The sequence below is a fragment of the Puccinia triticina genome, chromosome 12A (assembly GCF_026914185.1).
Source record: "Puccinia triticina chromosome 12A, complete sequence".
Taxonomy (NCBI): Eukaryota; Fungi; Basidiomycota; class Pucciniomycetes; order Pucciniales; family Pucciniaceae; genus Puccinia; species Puccinia triticina.
Window position 1 is genome coordinate 20,726 of NC_070569.1, and position 16,611 is coordinate 37,336.

The 16,611-nt window shown below is 50.8% G+C and overlaps 2 protein-coding genes across 2 annotated transcripts; both read left to right on the plus strand.

Annotated features, from left to right (window-relative positions):
- Positions 1 to 7,167: 7,167 nt before the first annotated feature.
- PtA15_12A2 (uncharacterized protein) lies at positions 7,168 to 11,515 on the plus strand (the record flags this gene model as incomplete). Its single annotated transcript, XM_053161894.1, has 9 exons — positions 7,168 to 8,045; positions 8,149 to 8,215; positions 8,280 to 9,227; positions 9,297 to 9,587; positions 9,696 to 9,901; positions 9,982 to 10,489; positions 10,556 to 10,590; positions 10,826 to 10,954; positions 11,032 to 11,515. The coding sequence occupies 9 exons, from the start codon at positions 7,168 to 7,170 to the stop codon at positions 11,513 to 11,515; spliced, it is 3,546 nt and encodes a 1,181-aa protein (XP_053025572.1).
- An 883-nt stretch (positions 11,516 to 12,398) lies between these two features.
- PtA15_12A3 (uncharacterized protein) lies at positions 12,399 to 16,395 on the plus strand (the record flags this gene model as incomplete). Its single annotated transcript, XM_053162005.1, has 9 exons — positions 12,399 to 12,541; positions 12,613 to 12,752; positions 12,909 to 13,033; positions 13,108 to 13,367; positions 13,441 to 13,553; positions 13,629 to 13,758; positions 13,879 to 14,120; positions 14,197 to 15,275; positions 15,889 to 16,395. 9 exons carry the CDS (start codon positions 12,399 to 12,401, stop codon positions 16,393 to 16,395), a joined length of 2,739 nt encoding a protein of 912 aa, XP_053025573.1.
- Positions 16,396 to 16,611: the final 216 nt, after the last annotated feature.

The following is a 16,611-nucleotide window of genomic DNA, read 5'->3' on the forward strand; positions in this document are numbered from 1 at the left end:
GCGAAATTCGAATCGCTAGCAATGGTCGTGCCTGACTTCGTTATTTGCTGCAGCATCATCAGCCGAATAACAAAGAAGAGGCCTTTCTTGATGCAGAGTCTGTTTGGGGATCTAAACTCTCTAGGCAAGCCGAAATTTGTAATCAATCGACTTCGGGAAGTCGGCCGGTTTGAGAGGTCCAACAAACGTAAAGCGCCAGACACAACCGCCAGCTCTGGATCTTCTACCGCGCTAGCCGCGGAGTCTTCAAACAAGCGGAAGAAGCCCTACAATCCCATAAAGTGCTATGACCAGAAGCATAACCCCGCGTCAAACCACACCGAGCAGGACTGCTGGACGCTCCACCCTTCAAAGTTTCAGGAGGCAATGGAAAAGCGAAAAGCGCAGAAGGAGAAGGGCTCATCCTACCACGCTGCAACCACCAATCACTGTGCACCAGCTGACGATAACGTGAGGCCCGCATTCAGCTACTTATCCAACTCCGCCAACGCAAAGCAACAATCAACCATCCTTGACTCAGGTGCCAGTAACCACATGCTCACTGCACTCGGCTACTTCAAACAAACAAGTCCCGTTTGTATAGACATAGCCACCGGAAGTGGCCCTGGCGATCTCATTGCTACAGCTCGCGGTGATGCTACACTCCCACTCGCCAACGGTGGTACCCTCACGTTGAAGGATGCGCTATACGTGCCGCGGCTCACTCGAAACCTCATATCTCTGGTACAGCTAATGAAATCAAAAACCTTGATACAAGAAGAGGCGGGAGGATTCGCCGTGAAGATAGATGACGGCCAGCCATTCGCAGTTGACGTCAGCAATGACCTGTTGGAAATAAAAGGGGTCCTTGACCCGGAAAACTTGGCGGTCGGTCTAGTCACCGAGTCAGCAAAGCCTCCTTCGGACTTCGTGAAATGGCACAATCGCCTAGGACACGCCAGTTCAGCCAGAATAGCAACTGCAATCAATGCCTCACTCGATCTGACCAAGACACATGCGTGCGACGCGTGCATGAAAGGCAAGGCAACACGACTCTCCTGCAAGGGACACTTCAAGCCGGCAAATGCACCGATGGAGATAATACACGGTGATCTTGTCGGTCCCATCTCGCCCTCGACGAACGGCAGTGCGAGATACTTCCTCACTCTAGTCGATCAGTACACCGGATACATCCACTTGGTCATCCTCAAAGAAAAGAGTCAAGCGCCAACGGCCATCGAGGACTTCATAAAACTGTTTGAGAAGCAAACAGGCTTTCCCATGAAAAAGCTAGTCACTGATGGCGGGGGTGAATTCTGCAACAGATCGCTGGGGGACCTACTCAAGGAGGCGGGAATTCAACATCATGTGGCGCCGCCGTACACGCCACAAAATAATGGACTGGCGGAGAGGGCAAATCGCACTCTGATTGAAATGACGCGCTGCATGATAATGCAATCGAACATGGCACCGGAATGGTGGGGAGAGGCGGTTCAAATGGCCACAGCAACTACCAACTGCCTCGCGTCTTTATCGAAAAGCAAGAAGTGCCCGATAGAACTCATGTTCAAGGTGTCGCCCAACATGAATTTCTTTCGACCCTTCGGATGTCGAGTGTGGGTTGTGAAGCCAAAACAACACAGACTGGACAAATTTGATCCCATCTCCTGGGAGGGGGTGCTGGTGGGCTATGAGAACGACTACTCCTCATACAAAATATGCCGCCTAGAGGACAAGCAAGTCTTCACGGTTAAACACGCCCACTTTGATGAAGGCACTTTCCCGGAGTGCGGCCCTCTACGCCGTAACCAGTTGACCACAACCAGTGACCGACTACCAAACTTTGCGGCTGAATCCATCCTTCCCTTTGAAGACGGCGAGAGTGCACCTGACCGCTCCGAGAAGTTGGCATCTGAAAGCGAAGACGAGGAGAAGGAAATGGGTAACATACTTCAGCAATTGCAGTCTAACGCCTTGGCGTCACGACCGGAGGAGCCGCAATTGGACACGGAAATTAATGAACAACCAACACCGCCAAAAGTCATAATTGGTGCAGTGGACGAGCGCAACATGGTCGACGGCAAGAGGCTGAGGAAGCAAGCCTATACGGTAACGGTCTCAATAGAGCCAAAAACTCACAAGCAGGCGATGGCTGGCTCCGAAAATCTACAATGGAAGGAAGCAGAACACAAAGAAATCGAAAACATGAAGAAGCATGAAGTGTGGATAGTTCGAGTGCGAGTTGAAAGTGACGACCCAATACCGGCAACGTGGGCTTACCGCAAAAAGCTCGGCTCTGAGAACCAAGTCGTTGAATTTAAGGCACGAATCTGTGCTCAAGGCTTCAAGCAGACGTACGGCCTAAACTTTGAGGCTAAGTACGCGCCGACAGGTAAACCTGCTTCGCTCCGCTTCCTGCTATCCTTTGCAGTCAACAACGGGCTCAAAATCCACCAGCTGGACGTGCGCAGCGCGTTTCTAACTTGTCCGCTGGAGGACAAAGTCACTCTTCTCCCGCCGCCTGGCCTTGAGTGTCCACCCAACTCAGTGCTGGAACTAAAAAAGGCAATCTATGGACTTCGCCAGGCGCCATTGGTATGGTACAAGCGCCTATCGTCTTTCCTCTTCACACTAGGGTTCAAAGCAGCACTCTTGGATCCTTGCGTCTTCTGGCGTACCCCAGCGGGAAGCAAGCCGGCGACATGGATCTACGCTCACGTAGATGACCTAGTCATTATCAGCCATCAACCTGAACTCTTCAAAGCGGAAATGGAATCAGAGTTTGAAATCAAGTACATGGGATCGGCTGAGTTTCTCTTGGGGATGAACATCGAGCGGTTTCGGGACAGATTGCAAGTTAATCAGACCCAATACATAGATAGAAAACTAGACAAGTTTGGCCTGCAAAACCTACACCCGGCATCATGTCCGCTGAACCCTCGCGACTACCTAAAAAGAGCAACTGACGATGAAATCAAAGCATTCGCCGACACCGGTATTAACTACAGGGCCTTAGTCGGTTCTCTCAACTACTTGAGTATCCTTACACGCCCGGACATAGCCTATGCTGTGAGCACTCTCTTGCAGTACTTGGAGCATCCGGGCATCAAGCACTACCACGCTGCGGTCCAGGTCTTTCGGTACCTGAAGGGGACACGCAACATCGGCCTCACGTACGTCAAACAGCAACCCGCAGGAGTACACGCATTTGTGGACTCGGACTGGGGTAACTGTCCGGACACCAGAAGATCCACCACGGGATTTGTAGTGCAGTCGGGCAGCCACCTAATCAATTGGAAGTCAACCAAACAATCCACTGTCTCCCTATCGACCACAGAGGCTGAGTACAAAGCCTTTTCTGATCTCGGCAGGGACCTTGCGTGGACAGCAAACTTAGCCGACGAGACTGGAATCTTTCCTGGGCTAAAAGGGATCAAGGTCTATGTCGACAATCGCGGAGCGCTGGATCTGGCAAAAAGTGAAACATCCCAGAACAGCTTCAGAACGAAGCACATGTCCATTCGGCTTCACTTTGTTTGTGAATTAATCACGGTTGGACTGATTCTGGCGCTGTACGTCAAAACAACGGACAACTCCGCTGACTTTCTCACCAAACCCACCGGGCGTACAGTCATACGCAAATCTCTTGCAAGGCTAGCGGTCACTCCAATTCCGTCGGCTGCTTCGCATCTTGCGACTCAAAGCACGGGAGGCTGTGAGAATACAACCTCAGGTGAATGGCGCAGCGCTCATAAATTGAGAGAGCGGCCAGGAGCTACATCAGCTGCGGAACTTGGTCCGACTCCAGCGAGCAGAAAAATAAGACTCGTGGAAAATCCCGATCGTCAATCACTCGTAGACAGAATATCCGAAGCTAGCGCCATAGCTATAACCAAACAGGAAAATAACGCCCGAACTGATTCCTGTGAGAATACAACCTCAGGTGAATGGCGCAGCGCTCATAAATTGAGAGAGCGGCCAGGAGCTACATCAGCTGCGGAACTTGGTAAGCAAACACCAGGAAAAAAAAGTAGTCAGTTGATGACAACTGACATAACACAGCTCTGGTTTCAGCTCCAAAGCTACTCCATCTGCTAGTTCAGGGCTGGCTGGCACACAGCTCAGTGCCCATTTTGGCACAGCTGAAGCCTCTAGCTTGCAATTTTCACAAGCTGCTCCTCAGCTTTGTCCCAGGCAAAGCTGCTGCTCAGCCTTGGCCTAGGCCCAGCTGCCCCTCAGTCTTGGCACAGGACAAGCCACTGCTCAGCCTTTGCCTGAGCAAGAACGGGTGTTGATAAACACACACCCGTCCCCCGGAGGCAAGCCCTCGCCCACGCCCTTTGAAAAGGGCGTGTGGGACCGCACACCCTTGATAAAGGGAAAAAGGGCATGCACACCCCTGTATGGGCGTGCAAGGGCGTGCACGCCCCCACATGGGCGTTCACGGGCGTGCACCATGGCTCTTCGGGAGCTCCTCGGCGGGCAGATGCAAGTATACCTGCTCGCCGAGAGCCCCTCGGCGGGCAGTTACAGATACCACCTCGCCGAGAGCCTCTCGGAGAGCAGGTATACATGCACCTGCTCGCCGAGAGCCTCTCGGAGAGCAGGTATACATGCACCTGCTCGCCGAGAGCCTTGCCTGCTCGCCGAGAAGGATAACTCTCGGCGAGCAGGTATACAAACACCTACCCGCCGAGCCTGCTCACCGAGAGCCCCTCGGCGGGCAGGTGCATGTATACCTGCTCGCGCAGAGAAATCCTCGGCGAGCAGGCATACAGATCCCACCTCGCCGAGAGCCTCTCGGCGAGCAGGTATACATACACCTGCCCACCGAGCCTGCTCACCGAGAGCCCCTCGGCGGGCAGGTGCATTTATACCTGCTCGCCGAGAGAAATCCTCGGCAAGCAGGCATACATATCCCACCTTGCCAAGAGCCTCTCGGCGAGCAGGTATACTTGCACCTGCCCGCGGAGAGGCTCTTGGTGAGCAGGCTCGGCGGGCAGGTGCATGTATACCTGGTCGCCAAGAGAAATCCTCGGCGAGCAGGCATACACCTCTCGGCGAGCAGGCATACATATCCCCGCTCGCCGAGAGCCTTGCCTGCTCGCCGAGAAGGATAACTCTTGGCGAGCAGGTATACAAACACCTGCCCGCCGAGCCTGCTCGCCAAGAGCCCCTCGGCGGGCAGGTTCAAGTATACCTTCTCGCCAAGAGCCCCTCGGCGGGCAGGTTCAACTATACCTGCTCGCCGAGAGGCTCTTGGCGAGGTGGGATATGTATGCCTGCTCGCCGAGGATTTCCCTCGGCGAGCAGGTATAAATGCACCTGCCCGCCGAGGGGCTCTCGGTGAGCAGGCTTGGTGGGCAGGTGTATGTATACCCGCTCGCCGAGAGGCTCTCGGCGAGGTGGGATCTGTATGCCTGCTCGCCGAGGATTTCTCTCGGCGAGCAGGTATAGATGCACCTGCCCGCCGAGGGGCTCTCGGTGAGCAGGCTCGGCGGGCAGGTCTGCTCGCCGAGAGGCTCTCGGCGAGGTGGGATCTGTATGCCTGGAGCAGGTGTACATGCACCTGCCCGCCGAGGGGCTCTCGGTGAGCAGGCTCGGCGGGCAGGTGTTTGTATACCTGCTCGCCGAGAGTTATCCTTGTCGGCGAGCAGGGATACATACACCATACCCGCCGAGGGGCTCTCGGCGAGCAGGTATATGTACTTGCGCCAACCCACCGAGGGGCTCTCGGCGAGCAGGCACGGTGCACGCTTGTGCACGCCTATGTGGGGGCGTGCACGCCCTTGATAAAGGGTGCGCGGTCCCACACGCCCTGTTCGAAGGGCATGGTCGTGGGCGTGCCCCCGGAGGACAGGTGTGCATTTATCAATGCCCGTTCTTGCTCAGGCAAAGGCTTGGTCGTGGGCGTGCCCCCGGAGGACAGGTGTGCATTTATCAATGCCCGTTCTTGCTCAGGCAAAGGCTTGGTCGTGGGCGTGCCCCCGGAGGACAGGTGTGCATTTATCAATGCCCGTTCTTGCTCAGGCAAAGGCTGAGCAGTGGCTTGTCCTGCGCCAAGACTGGAGGCAGCTGTGCCTGGGACAAAGCTGAGGATCAGCTTGTGAAAATTGCACTAGAGGCTGGATAGCCAGCTGGAGCAGGTGTCATGTCAGTTGTCATCTAGTGACTACTGATTTTTCCTGGTGAAAGCGAACCATTTCCGCAGTCCAAAAACGCAGCGCAGAGTCGTAAAACTGAAACTCCAAACTTGGTTTATGCAGGTCCGACTCCAGCGAGCAGAAAAATAAGACTCGTGGAAAATCCCGATTGTCAATCACTCGTAGACAGAATATCCGAAGCTAGCGCCATAGGTAAGCGGCCGAATAAGATTCTCATGAGTTGATCTAGATGTTGTGCTAACGCCGCATCCCAATACTGTCGCAGCTATAACCGAACAGGAAAATAACGCCTGAACTGATTCCAAGCAAAGAGCTGGAGAGCAAATCAGTAAGTGGTCTCATCAGAACGCAACAGAAGCAAAAGAGAAACAAAAAAGACTAAAGAGCAAAACTACTCGTTAAAATAAATACAGACGAAGTGGAAGCACTCATACGTCGTTTCGCGCACTCCCAGCAAGCTGGAAAAAAGAGCCTCACCGAGTAACTCAACACAAACATCTCCTCAACCTCAGAGAAAGAGAATCTTTCTTCTTTCTCTCGAATACCCATCTTGCTTTATTTTCTTTATTGCAGAAAACAGCGGCCAACTCGCCTGCTTTTAGTCCTCTGAAATCTTTCACGATCAGTGTAAAATTGGTCCAGGATTCCAATGGTGCAACCCTCGAGGCCCCAAAGTTAAAAACAAAGAAAGTAGTGATTTTCTTACAATCACATTACTGTATGCAGCCTGTCATACAGGGGCTATACAGGCTTTGAGGCTGAAAATAGCAGTCCAAAATTTGGGCCTACCCAACCGCAAGCTTTTCGAGAATGGCTGTATGTACAAGTGGGGCCGTGGTGTAGAAGTTTGGGGGTTTCCATCCGACCACCGGGTCTGGCCGGATCAAATCTTATTTGGGATCCGAATGCACTGGCCAGTTTTTGGGTGATGATGACGTCATCTTTTCGGCACCCTCCAGCTCACTCAACCTGAACCAACCATAGCCAAACCACCAGCCAACTGGATCCAATCAGTACGAATACGATGGACCATGCCCTCTTCAACCATCCCCATCCACTCAGCTATACGATCCACTCTTCCTCGACCTGCTCACCAACCTACCATCCATTCAATATCCTCGACGACGCCCCCACCGACCCTAACTCGCGCTGGTCCGGCTCAGGTCCAGCAACCAAAGCATCGACTACCACACCCACAACCGAGCGGGAGCCTACCTCAGCGAACCTCAGACTACCCAAGAGGAAGGATTATATCATCATCGATCTCGGCAAACCCTCGATCGTTCGCGAGATCACCTTTGGGAAGTTCCATCGCCCTCACCCGTGTAACATCAAACTCTTCAGGATCTGGGGCAGTCTCGCCCCAGGCGAAGGTAAGGGCGACTTCAGAGCACTCCTCGCCAATCAGCCAAACAATCAGCTCAACTCACCAACCGACATCAACTCACTCAACCCGCTAAACCAGCACCAACAAGCCCATCATGCCCATCATCAATCGTTCTTCAAACAACCCTCTCAGCCTTCATCAACCAATCAGCAGCCGACCTCCTCCTCATCAGCAGCACCGACCACAATGAACCGCGATCATCCTCTCGCCCACAATCTCAATTCATCAAACCAGCTCGACTCACAAGACTTCAAACCATCACTATCACCTCCCATCCGAGTGCGCGGACCCAGCCATGGAGCTGGACCGAGGATGGAACTACTGGCTCAGGGCGAACTCAAGAACGACACCATCCCAGAAACAGTATCCCTACGATGGAAGAACGATCGGGTGGCCTGGTTCAAAACCTCTCAACACGAACACCAGTCCCTGCCTCAGACCGTCTTCGTCCCCGTCCGTTATATCAAGATCGAGCCCCTGTCGGCCACCGGAAGCAATTATAACTGTTCGATTTGGTAAGCATCCTGAATCAATATCTAAATAATTAAGAAGCCTAAACTTTTATGACAAAAATTAAAAATACGCTGAACTAAAATAGAATATCCCCTTTCTCAACAGGCATATCTCAGTCAAGGGTCACAACGAGGATCGCATCATGTCTCCTTGTCTTGGGATCTACGAAAAAGTTAGTCGACAGTTTGTAATCCCCAATCTAATTTGTTTAATTGATCAGCTATTAACCTTTTCAGTGGCGAGCTTCTGCCGCGGTAAGACTATGCCTCAAGCATTTACGACAAACTGGTCATTTGGAAGCCTTTCAAGCCTTGATCAACTCGGCTGCGGACCCTGAACAATCACCCCTCCTTGTACTCCCCTCAACCAATCCAGCCTTCGGATCAGCATCTAACCCAACAGATCCTGCCTTCAAAAACCACACTGGCTCGTCAATATTTCCAGACTCGCAATCGTCAATCCCTGCCCAGTTTCATTTCGAACATGCTCTCGTATCAGCTCTCCATTCTACTCTCGTTCCCCAGCTACAACCTCGCTTCGGACTGGATGGTCCGCTTAACTCAGCCTTCGCGAGCCCGTGTGATCTCCCCTTCAAGATTCCTCCGATCCGCGATGCTGAACAGGTCGTGATCCAAGCCGCTCTGGATAACCTCTTCGATCCGTGGGCACAAGCCGAACATCCCTTTGTAACTTGTCATCAAATTCGACCACCGTCGACCTTACCTTCAGAACTGCCATGTCCAAGGGGTGGGCACCAGATGTGTATTGATAGTAAACGACGGAAAATCTGGCTATTCGGCGGGTTTGATGGATTGACAGATCTCAGTGACCTGTGGGTTTATCATCTCGAGCCCTCCTACGTGTCAGCTCCAGAAGACAACGGGGGACATTCGACCATGATGAATGATGAGCCGAGATTCAAAGAAACTGCCGATGAAAGACCAACAGTTCAGTCGCAAGGCAACAATAATACTCAGATCACATTCAATCAGTGGCAGCTAATATCTGGCGATGTAAAACTAGATGATGGGCCAATGAAACGAAGCTGTCATCAGATGGTTCTGGACGAAATGACGGGGGACCTCTACGTGCTTGGTCGTTACATCGAATCTAGTCGATCGCCGATTCCGCAGCCATCGGACTCCCCTCAGAGTGCCACAAATGGCCATATGCCCATCCATTCTGTAGGGCAGATTGCTCTACCTATCAGGGTGTCCAACATGAGTCAAGCTAATCGTTCAGAAAATGAACAGGCCGAAGAGACTCCCTATGATGGTCCACCCCGTATCGATGTGCTTAGACGTGCGGCTGCCACGATGGATATAGGGTGGGACCCTAGACCGGCTCCTCCTGAGCTCGACGTAGATGAGCTGATGGGCGATGCAGAGACCGTGGTTGAACCTCCAGACGAACCTTCCTTGCCGTCTGTACAATACAACAGTGACATGTTTCGATTTCGGCCGTTTGAAGACCCCTCAAGCGATGAGCTGTGGGATAATAATGGGCGGATCGGACGGTGGGAATGCCTCAGCCAGGATACCGGGGTGAATGTCTTCTCTGTGATATAGCCTACCGACCTCCTTCAAGAGGAAGAATGGCATCGAGGACATTAACCATTTTGTTGCTTCCCGTATGGCTGCCTCTATCTCAAGGTCGAAAATGGGCCCCAGTTGATGTATGATCATCAGATGGTGCTAGATTCAGAACGAAGGAAGATATATGTTTTTGGCGGCAAAATCGTTCAGCCTGTTGACCATCTATCTCACGAAACTGCCAGCTCATCCTCGCGAGTGAGTCCGAACCCGTACAGTGGTTTATTCGAGTATGATCTCACAACGCAAGCGTGGATTCAGTTGATGTGAGTGGAATTCTTCAGCCGTTAATTGATTTGCACCTCCTTGTGAATTCGTGCTTACTCTGTTCTCTAAATTCATCCAGGACTGACTCGGAATCAAGCGCGTCAGCGATGACTGAGACTGACTATCTTGACCAGCAAATCTCGATTCCATCGAGGATGGGGCACTCCTTGATCCTCGATAAGAAGCGACAATGTCTCTGGGTTCTAACAGGTGAACGAGATCGATATTTTTACTCCGATCTTTGGAAGTACGACATAATCAATCACCGGGCCGAACTGGTAATTGCGGACTATACCTACGGGGGTAAACATCAACAAAGCCCGGATAGCTTTGCAAATGCCCTTGGGTCGGCTCCCGAGGCTGGTTTTTCTCAAAGGATAACATTCGATCCCGAGGCCGACGAGTGGCACATGTTTTGTGGTCTATGTTCAAATCGAGGCTCGGGGGAAGTCGGATCAAAGCCGCCTGCGAAGAGCGAGATGATGTCAAGCGAATTCTGGAGGTGGAGAATCAACGAAGGTAGATGGACAAAAGTCGCGATGCAGGCTGAAGTAGACGGTGTCCCGCCACCTCGGTTCGCTCATCAGGTACGGTCTCTTTCCACATTAACTAGTTGAACGTCGCTTATAATTGATTGGATGATCACCTTGTAGATGGTTTTTGACAAATTAACTAAAACCCATTACGTGTAAGCTTTCTCTGATCTATCATTCACGGCTATAACAGTCACCGAAACTGATTATTTATTTATTTTTGTTCTGCGATTAATCCACTTTTGATCAACGTCATTAGCTTTGGTGGGAACCCGGCTGGTAATGGTAATGGGCCGACTCGACTTGGGGACTTTTGGAAGTTGAAGCTGGTTCAGCCGGCGGGACGGGAGGCATTGAGGCGATTAATCCACTTTTGATCAACGTCATTAGCTTTGGTGGGAACCCGGCTGGTAATGGTAATGGGCCGACTCGACTTGGGGACTTTTGGAAGTTGAAGCTGGTTCAGCCGGCGGGACGGGAGGCATTGAGACGATGTCTATTTGAGTTGAGAAGACAACAGTTGAGTACACAAAAACGAGAGCCGTTCCCATCTCATGACCACCCGCTTAGCTCGCTTTTTGTTTGCCCGGCTTTAGCTTCATCGAGATGTGTGAAGAGGGAACAGATGCCGTGGGCGCTCTACTATATCTGCAAAATGATCTTTCATCTGTCACGAACCATCTCGACGAGAGGGAAGCCAAGTTATTTCGAGCGTGTACGAGCCACTTACTAGCAGGACCCGGGCCACGAGTACCGCTATTAGAAGAAGCAGAAGCAGAAGATCAATACCGTGATTTAGAGGGGAACTGTGGAGATGAGGGAGGAGAAGATCGTGCGGTGAAGGCTATGAAGAAGGTCAGTAGTAAGCGGTGCCGTCCAGAGCCTCAAGAACTCTCACTCGGTCCTCGGAACGACACCGGTCTCACGGCCGACCTGGTTGATCGCTATCATAAGATCAGGGACCAGCGAAGCCAGCTGTTCCAATCCCTTCTGACATTCTTTCCGCCCTCGATGACTGAACCCGAGGAAAACTTGATGGATCTGATTGACGTCTGGGGTGATCGGGAATCGTTCTGGTAAAGTGAATCATCGCCACTCCTTCTCCTCTTTCTTCCCATTCAAAAAAAATGCATGCATATGCAAAGCATCCTTATCATCTTGATAAGGAACACCAAAACGACGATGTACATACATGTTTCTATTATGATTATTATACTAGATGAATATGTTATCTATGTACTCTTTATGAGAAATAAGTTGTTTTTCTAATGATCCATCTCTTAAAAGAAATCTAAGCAGTGGCCATGATTCTTTGCGGAAGAAGCAGGTTCACTGGACAAAATAGAACCGCCGTGCACCGTGTATCTCTCTGTAGTTGTGATTTTTTTGAACGTGACTTCAGCAGCTGTTTCTTTTGGAATTTTATGTATCTGTTTGATCAGCCTCAGCGCTCCGTCACTCCGGAATACGCTCAGCTTTATCAAGCAACATTTCCTCGTTGATAATAAATCAGTGAACATCCCAGCAGCTGTACCCACTTTCTCCCACCGATCATGCGATTTATTTTGGACTCTGTACTTTCAGATTCGAATATTGGATGTCCTGATTGAAGCTTATTTGTGAATGGTATGTGTGTAGCTGATCACCGGGGCTGACCGGGGCATGACTTAAGATTTGCCCGTCGCCCGCTCTGAATTGCTAAATATCTTTTGCTCCCTCCGCCCCTCGCCAATATCTTTCCCCATCTGATTTCAGCCATCTAACTACTAAAATCCCCGAAAACCAATCGGATTCGAAAAAGAAATCGAAATCGAAATCGAAAGCCAGGACTCAGGAAGAATGAACCTGCCAGCGAACAACATCAACCAGCAGTACTACACCAACAACAGCAACAGCAACTACCAAAACTTAAACCAGTCCTCATCCCACTCCTCCTCCCAGCCACCCTCAACCGAACAGTACTATGGATCCCGATCAGCCAGCAGAACCTCAAGCCATCCTCAGCATCCACCCCAAACCCAATCCGATCAGATCGGATTCAGAAGACTGCTTCCTGGCGCATCCCATCTCTACCCAATCATCCACGACACCCCTGCCGAGCGCAGGGTAAACCCATACGACGGCTCTTTCATCTCCCCCCTCAGCGCCCTGACGATCCATCTAGCAGATACCTACAGACTCGTCAACCCCGCATTCCGCTACGAACTCAGCCTAAACCCACGCCGAGTGCTCACCAAACCCTCCAAACCGGCGGGCAATAACGGATTAGATAACGAAGACTCTGATTATATCTTATACGTCAACGATATCCTTGGCGGTAGTCCAGCCTCAACATCATCTGAATCAAACCAACTACAGCTCCAGCAGCAGCAGCAACAACTTCAACAACTACAGCAAGACCCAAACCACCAAATCAGATCGATCAGATCATCCGCCAGTCACAAGTATCTCATCCTTGACGTCCTCGGTCAAGGCACATTCGGTCAGGTTGTCAAATGTCAGGATATGAAGACCCATCAGGTCGTCGCCGTCAAGGTCGTCAAGAACAAACAGGCGTACTTCAGTCAGAGTATGATGGAAGTTACCATCCTAGAACTAGTCAGTACAACATAGCTAGCTCATCCAACACTTGCAATCAAGCAAGATACTCACTACAATCACTTCTGTTCTAGCTCAACAACACTTGGGATCCCGAAAACAAACATCACATCCTTCGAATGAAGGATACCTTCATTCATCACAACCATCTCTGTCTGGTCTTCGAACTACTCTCCTCAAACCTATACGAACTCATCAAACAAAACTCATTCAGAGGTCTCAGTACCAGTCTCGTCCGAGTATTCACCAACCAGTTACTCGATGCACTCACCGTCCTCAACGAGGCTCATCTCATTCACTGCGACCTCAAACCAGAGAACATCCTGTTGACCTCGTTGAGCAGATCTCCCTCTACCATCTTCCTATCTAGAACTCACCCCCTAATCAACTTATTTTCCGCAATCTAGGCTCTCATCCCCAGAGATCAAAGTCATCGACTTTGGCTCTGCCTGTCATGAACGTCAAACCGTATACACTTACATCCAATCTAGGTTCTACCGTTCTCCCGAAGTCATCTTGGGTTTGCATTCTCACCTCCCCTTGATGATCTCTCTCTCAACACTCGATGGCTAATTTCTAAACTATCCACCCGTAGGCTTACCTTACTCGTCTGCCATCGACATGTGGTCGCTGGGCTGTATATGTGTAGAGTTGTTTCTAGGCTTGCCGCTGTTTCCCGGAACCTCTGAATACAATCAGATCACGAGGATCGTTGAAATGCTCGGGTCTGTCTGCTTTTTCATAACAAGATCCTATGTGACGCTCTCGATTCAAGTCTGCGCGGAGAACTCTAAAACAAAGCCAAAAATGCTGATCCACTTTCTGATTCTGCTGTCCACAAATAGAATGCCTCCATCGTACATGCTGGACGTCGGGCGGCAAACCACTCAATTTTTTGATGTGATCGAAGATAATTTCAACGCCGGACGAAAGGCCTACAAGCTCAAAAGTTTAGAACAATATTCCAAGGAGCACAATGTCGCCGAGCAGCCTAGCAAGCGATACTTTCAGCAAAACACCCTTGAAGACATCATCAGTCAATATCCGGTGATTCGTAAAGGCATGAAACCAGCCGATCTCGAAAAAGGTCAGCCCTCTCCTTATCCCCAACATAATCATCTGTTCATCATCGTACTGATTCTCTTGACTCAATCTACTCTTAGAAAAGCAAAACCGGATTGCTTTCATTGACTTTGTTAAAGGTCTTCTAAACATCAATCCAATCGAAAGGTGGTCGCCTCAGCAAGCCAGGTTACATCCATTCATCCTAGGCGAACCTCTACGCGAGCCCTACGTCCCGATGAAGTCTGGATTTGGCCCCGTTTCAAATCATGGAGGAGATAGAGTCATGGAGCTCGCACAAAAGGGGTATGGCCACCAGCCAATAGACCCACAATCTTCTCCCCAAACCGCTGGTGGCTCCGGCTCTAACGATTTATCTAAACGTCCTTATGGGGGCCTCCCAGCGGCCCCCGTCCGATCTGGGCAAAAGGTTTATGATGCCGCTGCCTACTCCCAACTGCAAGCCCAGCAGCAAGTCATGAACGCGCAGGCAGCTGCCATGCGTCAACAGCAAGCCCAAGCCGCCCAGCAGAGTCAGAATCCATACGCTCTACCTCAGGACAATCGCTCCAATATCACCCAGCTACCTCCCCAGTCTAATCACCAGCAACAACCCCCAAACTCCGCCCCTAGCCTCTCGCACCAACTACCCCCTCAGTACGCATCCAATCGTGTCGCACTATCTCACCCTCCTCACCCTCCCTCTCTCGTCACCAGTTCATCAGCTGCCATAAACATCCCGCATTCTTACTATAATCCACGTGGGGCTGGCGGTAGCTCATTCTCAGGACCATTAACAACGGGTAGTATCCCTGGTCAGCAAATGCAACCGCTCATGCCACATAACCAAATGATCTACAACCCGATCCTGAACCCGAGTGGATCAACCAATCCGTCGAGCCATGTTCGAACCTCTTCGGGCTCTCGACAACGATCCGGAACGCTAGATCAAATGGACATCGTGCCTCCCCAGCTCCAAAAGGTCCAAGTCGACCTGGCCAACTATTCCGGACAGAGCGTCACCCCCGTCCTTAGACGAGACGATCAATATCTGGCCTGGGAGCAGAGACAACAGCACGGCCTTGGTGCCTCCAATGCCGCTGGGATCCCTGGGAATAGTGGCCTCAGTCGCAGGGCTAGTTATCGGGCGAACCCTCAATTGGACTACTTGCACGAGCAGGTGAGTTTCTTGTTTTCCCTTGTTTCATTTCCCATCTCCAGCCCTTTCGTCCCTGCACAAACTGCCAAGTTCAAAAAAAGACACCTACAATATCCAGGTGGTATGGACTTCTGCCTTGGGGCTTTCAACAAATCTTCACAAGGCTGTAGTAGCGCGTGTTGTTGAGCTTGATTCGTGTTTTTTTTTTGTTCTCATCCCGATTCCCATCCTATTTTTTACTCGACAATCAACTCAATCTCAACTCTCAAAATCATCGTCACTATTAAAAATTGAACATTCATCCTTATCAACTGTGACGGTTCAATATCTCAAATGCGAAGACTTACTTTTGATGATCTTTTTTCTCACTTTCTTTTTCGTTTCACCTCACTTCCAACTCTTTCCCAAACAAAACAAAAAATACACTACAAATCCACCAAACAAAAAACAACAAAAACTCTTGAAAAACACGCATCCATGAAACATATACATATTATGCGAAATGAAAACTTCACCCTTGGCATTTTCTCCACTCCATGATTCATGATTGGCCGACATCTATATATATTTTTTCCACTCCGGAATGGTCTTGATTGCGTCTCCATATAAATGATCGGCGAACGAACAAAATCAGGCGGAGGCGAACGATGCATGGAGTTCAGGCCATCGGGGGCAAGCGCGATATCACTACCAACCGAATGTGAATCCATCGACGCATTACATGTCGACGGGGTCGGTGCCGGTGCCAGCGCCGGGAGGGATGATGATTCAACAGCAGCCAGGAGGGCATCCGCATGCGGTAGGCCAACCAGCGTCGAAGCCGACCAGCTCCTCTTTCTCAGTCGTGGTCGATGACGACTACCCAGGAATCCGTCCAGAGAGCCACAGTCGTCCGTCGGGCTCGGCTCGGCCCGCCGAGCACGAAATCGTCCCTCTGGACGACTACGACCATCGTGACGGCGGCCAGGCGATGGCCTACCTTCCTATCATCCCCAAACCCTCCTCCGCCTCTAACAGTCGCAATAACAGCACTGGTATCACTAACTCTCATCCTGCTGGATCCGCTGCCGTCAGGGTCGATGAACATGGCCATCACCATCCTCAACATCTCTCATCCTTGGGTAGACTGATGAACTCGTGATCATCCTCTCTTCCCCACTCATCTTCTCTCACGCCTCTCAATCGACCCGGTCATCTTTTTCTTCCCTACCTCCGATATCGCTGCAGGACGAAGTTCGATTTCTCCTATTCTTCTTTCTTTGAGATGATGATAAGAAGGGTGTAGACGCACTCATACATACACACCACTTGTTGTAGAAAAAGAAACACACACACATATATTTATACTTATATAATA